The following is a 13,683-nucleotide window of genomic DNA, read 5'->3' on the forward strand; positions in this document are numbered from 1 at the left end:
CCCAATACATTTATTAAGATGTTTAGGCACCTTAAATAGATGTGCAAATGCTGATTGACAGGTCACTTCTTGTTTCTAAAGCCCTTGTGTATTTTTAAAACATTCAATAATTGCTAGCAAAAGTATTTCCAGTTCTGTTATAGGAAATATTGCAAAGATGGTGTGTGTGTATACTGCTGGTATTCTCACTTTGCACATTGTACTAAGTCATGGTTTGTTTTAACCAAGGTTTGTTGAATATGCCATAGTTGTCTGTTCACACATGTCAAAAATAATGGTTTACAAACCATAATGGATAGGTCCTATATTGCCTTAAGTCCAAACCAAATCAATCACAATGTAGCTTAGTATGATTTATGAATCTCTCTCTCTCAACTTACCCATGTGTGTGCTCTACGTCACTCTCTTGCCAAAGCTGCTTTGAAGCTCTCAGCTCACTAAATTGAGCAGTTTTAAGGGCACTAAACATTTTAAAAGCACAATACTTAATAAACAGACTAAACTCTCCCTGCTCTCTTTGCAGAATGCCTGAAATCAACAGCTGGTCTGGAAAAAGCTGCTTGTAGCAATTTTTAACTCTTTGACTCTGTCCTCCTTACTTGACCCCATTTTCTGGGTTGGCTCTCCTCCATTCTGGCCCATATGATCCCATCTGCTACTTCCTTTGATTCTCAATCCCTTCCTGGCTGATCCACTGAGCATTTTTTTAGCTGATGGTGCCTGTCAGTTTCCTTTCTACCATTGAACAGTATCTCACCAACCAAGACATCTCAAAACTGCCCTTCCTCCCTGTTTGCCTCAGAGGACTTTCACTGAACAGAACATTGCAGGAACAAGTCTTACACCTTCTTTGTTCTCCTTTACTTATTAGTCATCTTTCTCTCCTGCTTCAGAAAGAAAAATTATTACCCAGTTCTGTCCTTATCTCTTTGACCGATTATATGCCATCAAGTCAGTGTCAACTCTTAGTGACCACATAGTTAGATTTTCTCCAGGAGGATTTGCCCCCAACCTCATCCTTCTATTCTTTCAACATGCTAGGCGGACTTTTTGGGCTACCTTTCTTCCTTTTCTTCATTTTCCTATCTGTGACACCATTATCAAGCTGAACTCCTGTCACATACCTCTCTCTCTCCATAGAAATCTCTCCTTTTTGCACCCACAGTTAACTCAACTTTATACTCTCCTAATGCCTTAAGACTTGTTTCTTCTGCTTTACTCCTTGGGAGATTCCTAATTCTGATTCTACTTTGTCTATCAGCAGCTTCTTATTTGTTCTGCTGATATCTAGCTATTTATTTCCTATGATTCCTATAACCATTGTTTACAGTCTCTAAAAATCTCTGCAACTAGCTGTGCTGTTGCAGTGCAAACCTCAGCTCTTTCGTACACCTCATGATGTCTCATGCACATACAAAAAAGGCAGATCTTGCATAGCAATCGTAGGAGGTTGGGTTTTTTTTCATAAAAGCCTTCAATCCTACAGATGCAATTACTGCTGCCTCCTTCATTACTTACACCTAGTAAATTCCTACTTACACCTGTTATTGCTTACTCCATGCTCTATACTTACTCCATTCATTATTTACACATGGCAAATGTTTACCAGTTTGCCTTTTTTTTTTAATTTCAACTTTCTTCCTGTTTGGTCCAGCACTAATATTTACAATACCAGCCTTTTACAACTGGGGTGTAATTCCTTTAATAGTTCACCAGCTCTAATGCAACCATCTGGGTGCATGCCTTAGGGCAGGAATAGAGTTACTGGGCAATCCTAACCCTAAAAGCAAATGAGTTCACTGCCCAGTTCTAATGCTGGACTAATATGAGGAATGGCAGTTGAATGGCTTACCTGAACTTGGACGACTTAGCAGTGTAAGTTGCCATTATTACCATGCAGCTCAACTAGTAGAATGTACTATATGTGGGGGGGGGGTAGCCTTTGAAGATGACCTGGAGGCTACAGCTGGTACAGAATGTGGCAGCTAGACTGTTAACAGGGAAATCACTACAGCACTGTAGAATAACATCTATATTGCAGTTTGTTTAATTCAATTTCTATAGTCGCTATCTCAGACAAGTGACATTGGTTCCCAGTAAGCTTCCAGACCTAGTTCAAAGTGTGGGTTATAACTTTGTTTTGTATGGCCCAGCACTAGATCATGTTTTAGCCAAAATTATTCTGACCTTTCTGTATTGAGCTCTAGAGAGGGCCTACTGAAGTTCTCCCCCATGAGAGGTAAAGGGGGCATAGACTAGGAAGCAGACTTTTCCTTTGGCTGCCCCCATTTTATAGGCTACACTGGTCCCTGGTCCCCACACTTCTGGCATTCTGAAAGGCACATACTTTTCAAATGGGCATTTGATGCCTAGCTATGAATATCAGGTGACTTTCAGTAAGTTTTTGTGAATTATTAATTTTAAGCTGATTTTGTGGCATGGAGTTAATGGGGTTTAATTCTTTGTTACAATCTTGGGAAGAGGGCAGTGTTAAAATGTAGATAAATACATTTAACCCCACTACTGAGATTGTTCCCTCCCATCACAGGTATCAGGTATGCCAGTTGCCAGATTGAACTGGCATCCTTAACATCCTTACCTAAAAATTCTTTCGGGGAGAATAGAATGTTCCAATTCCTACTTACCCTTTTCAATGGATCCAACCCAGTGCTTCCTCAACAGAGCTAAGCACGCAGAATTCCCAATTCTAATTGAGAGGTGCATGTCCTAAAGTTGTTTCTTCAAGACTATTTTACCAGGCTCTTTATGAGGCTTTCTTGAAAGGACCTTCTTTTGAAGTCAGCAATGATCCATGTCACATGGTAGTCATTCATTCATCCATCCATCCAATTTGTATTTATGTTGAGTATTCAGTCAGAGAACTTCCTCTTCTAGAACAATCCTCAACTACTTTTAATTGATCCCTTAGTGGTGCTCTCAGAATGCAACACAGCTTCTTGGAACAGTCACACCAGAAGGGGGTGAGGGAGTGCTAGGGAATCTCATCCCCCACTGTGTGCAGAATTAAGAAATTATTTGCATTCATTAATTTGCAATCAAAACAGGAATAGTTATTAATTTTGGTTTTGTTTTTGCATTTTCTCAACTGCAGAATTGTTTGGGTCCCATTTTCATATTAGCAAGTGTTACAGAATCTGCATTTCAAGTCTGCATCTGATTCCAATCTAACACCAACTTAAAGAAGCAATGGAAGAAAGTTAAAGGGTTCCTACTAAACTCTCTTCATAAATATATGCAAAAAGCTTTCACTTGATAATCTACCAGGCACTTGCCAAGACCACTAATCTACCATTCTAATGATCACACCGTTAGGGGTCATGGACAAAGAGGATACACATACACATTTATACATATGAATGGATGGACAATTTTCTCAGTAGAGAAGAATAAGAAATGTAGTCCCTCAAGGATCAGTGTTGAGACTGGTATGTTTTAACTTGCTTGTAAAGGATATTAACTTAGGGATAAGCTGGCCAAATTTGTGGATGATACCAAACATTCAACATGACAAAAATCAAAGGGAACAGTGAAGGGCTTCAGAAGATCTCTGGAAACTAAGTAATGCACACTGAGACAAACCGCACCCTTTATGTATATACTGATAAGGTCTGAGCTCTTGAGGTCATGGTGGACAGTTCACTAAAGATGTGGACTTAAGTGTGTAGCAGCTACTGTATGAATAAGGCAAATTCTGTGTTAGAGATCATGAGGAAAGAGATGGAAGAAAGAACTGTAGTGCTCTTATACAAATCTAAGATACAACTACATCTGGTCACTACATTTCAAAAGAATACAATGCAGCTTGAAAAAGGGCAAAAAGGGGCAGGCAATCAGGGACTCAAATACCTTCCTTGTGAGAAAAAGCTAGAACTTTTGGGATTCTCTACCTTAGAAAAAAGGTAACTGAGATATATAAAATAATGCATGGCATGGGGAAAGTACCCAGCAAGAGATTTTTCTCCTCTTCAAACACTAGGCCATCCAATAAAGCTTTTTAGAAGGTAAACAAGTACAAAATAAAGCATTTCTTCACATAATAAGTATTTAAGGTGGAATTCAGCACAAGGCATGGTGACAGCACTAACTCGGATGGCTTTGATACATCCATGGAGGAGAGATCTAATAAATATTATTAGTCCTTTACACTTAATGTTAACCTCCAAATACCAGTTACAAAGGAACAGAGTTAGAGGGCCTCTGTTCTTGCTTGAGAGCACTCCAGAGGCATCTGGGTGGTGACTGTAAGAAACAGCATGGTGGACTATGTTGACTCTATGGATTGATCCAGCAGAGCTACTGTTATATTCCGGTAGTAGAGATTAACAAATCGTCAGTTTGATACTGAGCAATCCTAAGTGAAAAATATCCTGTTTGTTTTTATAGTATTAGATTAAAACTAAACAAATAGACTACAGTCACCTATCATGTACGCATACAAAGGAGAGAGTAGCCAGTGCTTTTGCCAGTAAGACCCTCCTAAAATCCTGAATCAATTTGATGGAGCCAGATAAGGGACTTTTCAGGGGTAGAACAGAAATTACTTGGAGATGATTGACCCAATTCATAACATCTTACTGGTTTGTCTGGGTAATTCATTGTTATAATTTTGATGTCCATTGAAAAATGTCAACTGAAAACTATTTTGGGGAAAGGAGTATATGAAAAAACATTTTAAGACAGCTATTTTATTTTTAACTTTGTATTTTCCAGTATAGTTTACTAATTCTAGAATTTTTCTGATTTTTTTTCTCTATTTTTGATTCCTAAAGTCTGTTAATATTGTTACTTTATCTAGCACTGATTTTATTAAAGGTTTTATTGACTTTAGATGCTTTGATACAAATATTCTGATTTATTGTAGCGTTCACTACAATTTGCTTCAAGTCCTTAGCCACATGATGCAACAAATAAATTCTATCAATAAGTTTACATACAGGAATCCAGCACTGAAGGTCTGATTTCACATTCTCTGAATAAAAGCTAATAATTACAAATACAAAGGCAAAGTTCATGCAGATTCAGATTGCTTTGGAAAGTTCTAATCTTGTGTAGTACTACATTAAAAGTTTTAATGTCAAATTTAACTCACATTGAAAGGTATAACATAAATCAGAACAGTGCACTAATGTTTATTGGTGTCCTGCATTTTCAGTGTAGCAGGTGGGAGATGTAATTTAAAAAGCTTCCAACTTATTAAAACTCTAAAAACCCTCATTCAGAGTTCAGTTAATTCATGTTTCCTTTCCACTTGAGGGGGGAAAAAATCTTTACCATTTAGCTTTTCAGAGCCTGCTTATAACTTTGCTCATTTCAAATATTTAGATACATTCCCCAATATAAACAATAATTTTCAGTTTGTTTCACAATGAAAAATTGTTAAGGCCACCTGAGTTATTTTACACTATCTCCAGTCTGTCTTCATTGCAAAACACAATATCTTCTTGTACTATACATATCAATCCATGAAAAACACATAGCAAAAAGGGATAAATTGTTCATTGATATGCAGGGCATTCCCAAATGTTATGTTTTGCCAAGTAGTTGCATTACATGATTTGACACCAGGCAGCCTCTGCAATATTGCAAGGTAACTGGGACTACAGATCTCTTGAACTGAACACTGCTGCACTGACACATCTAAAAACATAGCAAATATATTAGCTCCAGGGACCAGAAATCTTTCTTAATGGTTCACGTTTATTTTCCCATTTCCTCTGCTGGTTTATAGTAACCTTAAAAAGATCTCTTTGTACATGATCTACTGGGCCTTAAAATACAAATATACAATATCCATAAGCAAAAGACAAGTAAAACTTTGAATGAGTTACTATTTCTTATGAATTTCTAACCTTTTTTACACAAGTATAAACATTCATGCTGATCAACATACAGAATGATTTCCTTTATCAATCAAACATCTGAGATGGGATCAAGTAGGTTCATTATTTATAAGAAATGTTCATTAAATTTTTATCTTTCAGCTTAAGTTGGAGCTGTAATTCCTGCTCATATATTCAAGTTAAATTGTGGTAGTCCATATTTAGGGCCACCACATCTGTGCTGCAAAAGTCTGAATGAGCATTAGATGGCGATAAAAAAAAATTATCTCCTTGCTACCATCTGGCATTCATCTGGATTTCTGCAGCAGAGATGCAGTAGTTCTACGTATGTTTAATTTCAGAGATAATGAAATCAAAGCACAATCCAACAATGTTAATCTTACTGAAAACAATTCATTAGTCGCAAGTTCATGAAAATTCTTATTTTCACATTTCCTCTTTTAAAGGGCTTATAACTCTGATAGCAATTTGGCCAAAAATGTTGTGTGAACCGTTCATTTCATTTCACAGGCAAACCTATGAAGGTCCCATTGAAATGAACGACACAGAACAGCAGTGCTTTGTGGCTTGTTTACTTATTTCACCTTGGTCTAAAGTTTCTGTCTGCTTTCTTCACTGTTTATTATAAATAGATGTACCATCATTTTTGCAACCGTTTATATTCTAACAATGTATTTAGACAGTACAAAGTGTGTAAATAATAGAACAGCGAAGCAGCCATGTGTAATATTAGAATAAGCTTTTTGGTGACTATTTACTATAAAAGTTTTTTTTATGTGTATTGCATAAATATTCAAGCCATTACTTCATTTTAAACTTGAATTTCTTCATATAATGTACAACAAAAACAGAGAGATGATAATTGTTTTTTGAAGTGATGCGTAATGAATAACCAAAATAAGTATGGTAAGTAGCCAAAGACTTAACTTTCCTGAGGTTTGTAAGAATTTCAAAATCACAGTGACTAGGCTAGAAGACAGTAACCTTACTGTTAAATTTTCAATATACATTTTGTACAGAACTTTGATGCAAGGCCAGTTCTTGTTTGCACATATAGTTTCATGCAAGGATTCTTCTAAATAATTCGCCATTGCATAATACTGGTATCTTTTCCACCTGTGGAGATGAGATGTGTATCTTTATATAGAAAATCTACATTGGTTACATGACTACTATGTCCGCCATACACGTGACTTGGAGCCTGAAAGACATAAATAAAAAAGGCACTTTCAGTAACAGAGGAGTCCACATTGGTAAGGGGAACTGTTATTACAACAAAAGCTGTCAGTTACAACTAATGATTAGGTGCCAATCTAGAGGAAAATCATGCCATGTTGTTCCACCTGCTACCACCTGCTGACCCTGACTCAGCTCAGACACTAAGATCAGACCAGATGGGAAACTACCAGGGAATACCAGGGATGAAGGTTAGACTGGGAAATAAAAACACACAGGAAGAAGGTAACAGCCAACCACATCTATATTATTGACAAGAAAATGGCATGAATATGCCTATAACTCAAACTCAAAGGAGATTAGCAATTTTACTTCAATCAGTCATGCAGGAAAGTACATCATTGTGTTATTGTACCTGTACTTCCCAATGAATGTACACTGGGGAAGATTTGTTTTCCACAGAATAACTGGTGGATGATACAGGCAGCAGTTAGCACATGGCTGCTTTCACCAGGATTTTTTTTATGGTGGAGCTGCCTTTGAGTCAGTGTTGAGTCCTGGTGACTGCCTGGACAAGTCCCTGCAGTTTTCTTGGCAAGATTTCAGAAGTGGTTTCACATTGGCTGCTTCCTAGGGCTGAGAGACAGTGACTGGCCCAAGGTCATCCACCTGGCTTTGTGCCTAACGTGGGAATAGAACTAACAGTCTCCCAGTTTCTAGTCTGATGCCTTAACCACTATACCATACTGGCTCTCTACCAGGATATTAGTCCAGCATAAAAGGCAAATATGGCATACAGACAAATAAGATTATTTTAAATTAATCATTACATTTGCTTCTCACTGTTTCTAATGTGGGAATTCCTAGTCATCTATCTTCCTCTTTGGCTGGCAACTGGATTACACAGCATAATCTGTATTGGTCCCAGAACAATTTACTATTATTTTTTTTATTTTATCATCATTGTAACAACCTGACTTGCCCAAGGCATGTAAACAACCATTTAAATGTAAACATTTAAACAAGCTACACAGTGGAGCAGGGATACTGATCTTGTCTCCAATGTTTCAAGTCAGCATTCTTACCTGTGGCAACTTATCCACTGTTAAGACTAAGAATCAGTAAACCAATTTACATATCTGCAAGGCCATAAAGGTTACATTTCTTTTTTTAATAAAGTAGTACACTTCCTAATGAAAAATGAACATCAAAAATGATTTCACTAACTTTTCAGGATGATGAGCACTATATTCATGTGTAACTTGTCAGATTAGTTTAGGGATTTTTGGATATTTTTTGAACGCTACAGAAAAGGAAGAAAGCCATGTTTATCTTTAAAATTGTAAGAATGAATGTAACTTTTGGTGTAACTGCATTTCCTAGCCTATTTGAGAAGACAGGTATCAAATAATTACGTTCTTTCAGGCATGCAGCTCTTCTAATGTTTTTTGTTTTGTAATTTTTTAAATAAATTGTTCTGTAATTCTTTGGTGAACAGCTTTATCTAAGTTAATTAATATTCCATACCATTTTAAAAAGTTAATGAGGAGACCTACTGTATATAGACCAATGTACGTATTCACTGAATGACTGTAATAGAAAATATTACATAGATCTAGTATTATCTAAATCTGCATTAAATTCAATGAAGGAAATAAATCTAGTTATAAATATTATAATTTAGTTTATCTTTCTAACTATTAAAACAATAACTGAAACAATGTCAAATCAGACTTGGTGGAATGAAAATAAGAGATACCTTGCTCAAAATCTTCAAATCAAATGGTATAAATGCTTTAATCAGAACAACTTATACAAATAACCTCTAATGTAGCTGGTACCTTACCCTAAACTGTGAACATGGATAAGAGAAGAGATGTACTTTGCCAAAATCATCACCAGTTGATAATAATTTTCTTTCATGTGAACGACAAAGAGCATTTATATCTGTGCCATCTGAACCTTCTGGCCACACACCTAAGAGAAGAAATAATCATTTATTTAACTTTTTGAACACCCAAAGCCACAAATCTATCTGCATTGGATTTCTGAACTGCTTAAAGTATGGCATCAAACAATCCAGATCCCATTTCTTGGCACATATTAGAAGCTAGATCTCCCAGATTAAAACAGAGACTGAAACATGTGCTGAGATACATCACTGGTATAGGATAAAAAAGTGTTTGGTAGATTTGTATATATGCAGGTTTAGAAGACACAGGCTGTGTATACACATCATGGCTAAACCATGGACTGTTGAATGTAATGGCTAGATTTACCTAAATTATACAATATAAACCATGGTTTATAAACAACCATAGCTGAATTCATAAGATGGGCCAACGCAGAGCCAAGCAATGCCCATTATGGCTTAGCACAAAGTGTGAACCCAGACCAAATGTGCTGCTGTGAGGAAAGAAAAATGGAGTTTATGTAGATTACAATATAGTAGTAATAGTAGTAGTGCTACTAAATTTATCATGCTACTAAGAAGAATAAAAGCATGGAATAAAAACAGATATTAATATTATAACCAGCAACAATCAACTGTAAAATCACAATATAAACAAGGAGCCGCAAAACTAAAAAAGCTATAACATGTTACAAGAGTTGAATGAAAAGTAATGCCTCCAATTTTATAAATTGCCAATAGATGGCAGTACTGATGTGCTAGAAGCCTTGATGTGTTCTTTAGCACCCATTTTTTCACTTCAGTTGGTGGGAAGTTGCTGTGAGAAAAGGTTGCTTGTGAAATGAAAGTCTGTGGTGAGTATTCATCAGTGGGCTTTAAGCAACATGTGACTGAATTTTTGATTGCCAGAGGATTACCTCCAATTGAAATTTACTGCTGAATGCAGATTGTTTATTATGACGACTATGTTGACGTGAGTATTGTGTGTCCCTGGGCCAAAAGCGGTAAAGTTGATGAACCAGGAAGAGCTATCAAGAACAAAGTAGATGACCGGTGACAGCAACCAAAAAGTTTCACATGAGAAAGCTTGATGAGCTTATTAAGGACAATGATTACTGGAAAGGAAATTGCTGTCAAGCTTAGCATTTCACAGGAACATGTAGGTCACGTTACTGATGTTTGTCAATACTGGAAATTCTGTGCAAGATGGGTTCTTCATATACTGATGGTAGAAATGAAATCTTCAACAGCTCAAATTTGTCACAGTTGTTATCACACTACAAGAATGAAGGTGAGGAATTTCTTTACAGCATCACGACAGCTGACAAAACATGGGCTCATCATTATGACGCAGAAATGAAGCATCAGCCCATGGAATATCATCAGAAAGCTTCACCTGCTGGAAAAAACATTCAAAACCTAAACTTTGGAAGGAAAAATAATGGTTACAGGTGTTGGGATGCAGATGGTATTATATACATGAAGTTCCTTGAACCTGTCACCATTAGCAACTCAGAGCACTACACTGAAACACTCAAAAGTTTAAAACAATGATAAAATAGAGTTCAGAATGAAAAAAGGAAATTTTGCTGCAACATGACGTTAGGCTTCACATCTCAGAAGCCACCTAAGAGGCAGTTGCAAAGTGGGATCTCACTGTCTTACTCCATCCACCATACAGCCCAGACTTGGCACAATGCGACTTCCATCTTTTCCCAAAATTGAAGGAATACCTGTGGGCATCTGTTTGACTCAAATGAAGAGGTGGAAAGGACTGTCAGGACCTGGTTGAAGAGACAAAGTGTGGAGTCCTTTCATGATGGCCTTAAGAAGCTTGTCCATCATTGGCAGAAGGATGCAGCAGTGGTGATTATGTGGAGAAGTAAATACAGGTAACAAAAAATTCATTTCAAGGATTATTTTCCCATTTTAGTAAATACATGTTTTATTTATTAAAATATCCCTGTTTAAACTGAAGTTATGAAAGTGAGGTATTACTTTTCATTCAGCACTTGTAATATCAACTTCAATATATTCAAATTGACTTTAAAAAAAAAAATCTTCAGAAAGGTTTTTAGTGCTTTTTGGTGGTACTTATTTATATATTTATATATTAAATTTATGGGCCACCCAGCTCCCAAACAACTCTGAGGAGCTTATAACTAGAAACATATATATATATAAACTTAATAAAAGATACAAGTAATTGGAAGAGCAAAATATTCAAAACCAAACCAAAACAAGCAAAAGGACAAAAGGGAGCTCCACAATCACCTTTTCTCAAGGCCTCAGAGTAGTACTAATAGTAGCACCTTTATTTATCATGCATTTATAACTAAATGCAATAAAGATAAGAAGCTGTAAGTTTCTTACAACAGGTTCATTTGTAGGAACAGTTTTATTTATTTTTACAACTAAGTTAGCATTTGTTATATTTTCAAGCTTAAGGTTGCATAATGGGTTAATTCTACTTCAGGACCAAAATAAAAGTTGACCAAAGAAACCTATTTTTTAAAAACACACAATAATTGAAAAAGTCATAGCTCCCACTTAATATTTCCAAGGCATATTAGTAAGTGTGATTTTTTGAAATTTCAGGTATCAATTTTGTAGGATGATGATTTACTGATAATAAATTAGCTCAATTAGGCCGGTGCATACCCATGCTTGGGTATGGATACATAAAGCAGGATAGTGTAATGCATGAAAATCAGGCAATCATGGATATAAATCATAATACGTACTTTCAACTTTATTAAGATCATAGTGATTAATGTTAACTGGGATTAACGTCAATATAGGACTTAATCATGACAAACAACAATGAAGAAAATTCAAACGCAAGATGAGGCTACAGAGTAGATATGCAGTCCTACAGCCTTCTTCCATCTTCTACCAAAACCTGATTATTTCATTATTAATCATTAAAATATTATTGAATTATTAAATTATTAAATATTATTTCAATATTGATTAAATAATAATTATTTTTGCACTGGCCACAAAACATTCCTGAATTGAGTATTCCACTTCTTGATCTTACACACTAAGATCAAGACAAAAAACTTTGGGGGGAATAATGGGGGGTTGAAGATGGCTCCATTTTCATGGAGCCGATGACCGTGGCAGTTAAGAGGAGCTGGCGAAAAGTCTGGCTCTTTGGAACCATCTCCAGACAAAGGAGATGACTGGATCACCCACAGGTACTCCTTACAGAGGCTCCCTGTGAAGAGATCACAATTTAGCCATCTCCAGCGGGTTGGGCGCTTTGGGGGTTGCAGGAAACATCAAGCCCAAGCTGCAGTTTGGAGCCTCTAAAGAGACACTAGATTTACTTTCACTTCCTCTTTTAATGAACATCAGAAATTACTTATTACTGATTTACTTGGAAATTAAAAACCTTCTGAAAGGCAAGTTGCTGTACACCAGGAGAATTTCCTTCAATCCTGGGAGAAAGAAGATTTAAATACGTTTAAAGATTAAAAAGAAAAAATTTAACTTTTGGAAAACAGTGAAAGGGAGTTAAGAATGTTGGCTGTGGATAGTTAAGGGGCCAGATGGATTTTAAAGAATAGTTTTTTTATGGACTGTTTTACATTTTATAAAAATACAGCAGACAATTTTGGAATTAACTGTAAGAAACCTGATTGTGGGAAAGTTTTGGCTTTGAAAATATACAAAATATAAGAGTGGGGTTTGAAGGTTAATTAGAGGGAACCAGAGAGCAATTAAAGGAAAATATATTTCCTAACATAATGGAGGAACATTGTTTTACTATAGAAGAATTTAAATCTGTTTGGGAACAATGTGTTCAGGACTTATTTTTAAAATTGGATCTAATAGAAGTTATAGAAGAAGAAAAGATTCTATTGGCTAAAACAGAAGCTGAGGATGATTTGAATAGGGATTTTAAAATGGATTTTAAAGAATTGCCAGACTATCAAAGAGGTATGGAAGATATGGAAAAACATAGATTTGAAAATAGACTAGAGTGACATGGAGAAAGAAGTTGTAATGGATATACAAACTATGCTGGCTGATGTTTTAACAATTATGATGATAAATCAGATGGGTGACTTGAAGACTTATCTTATTTTGGTTCCATAGAAGGGAAGCACTAAACCTCTGAAGTTGCTACTGAAAACAGACAGGAAGAAAATGATAAGAAATCATTATGTGGGACTTTATTTGAAGAAGTGACTGAAGATTAAGCCTCTTAAAAAGAAGAAAAAGGAGTTCAAAGTGGACTTATTTTGATCCTGGGTTGTTATTATTGGAATCTGTTTTTTTACTAAGTACAGTGGTACCTCGGGTTACGAATTTAATCTGTTCCGTGACTCTGGTCGCAACCCGATTTGTTCGCAACCCGAAGCAAATTTTCCCATAAGGTTCAATGTAATTACCGTTAATCCGTTCCAGCGTCCACGGACCACGCATCAAGGGTGGAAAAACGGCCGCGGACCACGCGGCAGGGCGGAAAAACGGCCGCGGACCGCGCGGCAGGGCAGAAAAACGGCCACGGACCGCATGGCACGGGTGGAAAAACGGCCGCGGACTGTGCGGCAGGGTGGAAAAACGGCTGCGGACCACGTGGCACGGGCGGAAAAATGGCCACAGACCACGTGTCACGGCGGAAAATGGCCGCGGATCCGGTTCGTACCCCGAAGTGGAGTTTGCAAACCAAGGTAAATTTTTGCGGCCAGAGCTGGTCGTAACCCGAAAAGTTCGTAAGCA

The 13,683-nt window shown here is 36.7% G+C and overlaps 1 protein-coding gene across 3 annotated transcripts in view; it reads right to left on the reverse strand.

Annotated features, from left to right (window-relative positions):
• Window positions 1-5,700: 5,700 nt before the first annotated feature.
• EML1 (EMAP like 1) overlaps window positions 5,701-13,683 on the reverse strand; it is a 105,031-nt gene continuing 97,048 nt past the window's right edge. For all 3 annotated transcript variants that reach the window (XM_088149856.1, XM_088149857.1, XM_025173170.2), the window contains 2 exons: window positions 8,884-9,014; window positions 5,701-7,062 (listed from right to left, as the gene is read on the reverse strand). In XM_088149856.1, coding sequence (XP_088005982.1) covers window positions 6,937-7,062; window positions 8,884-9,014 — 257 coding nt within the window. In that variant the 3' untranslated portion in view covers window positions 5,701-6,936. The remainder of the gene's footprint in view (window positions 7,063-8,883; window positions 9,015-13,683) is intronic.

This window comes from Python bivittatus, unplaced genomic scaffold (genome assembly GCF_059951505.1).
Source record: "Python bivittatus isolate LINGU-HERP-01145 unplaced genomic scaffold, Pbiv_v1 ctg000580_np1212, whole genome shotgun sequence".
Taxonomy (NCBI): Eukaryota; Metazoa; Chordata; class Lepidosauria; order Squamata; family Pythonidae; genus Python; species Python bivittatus.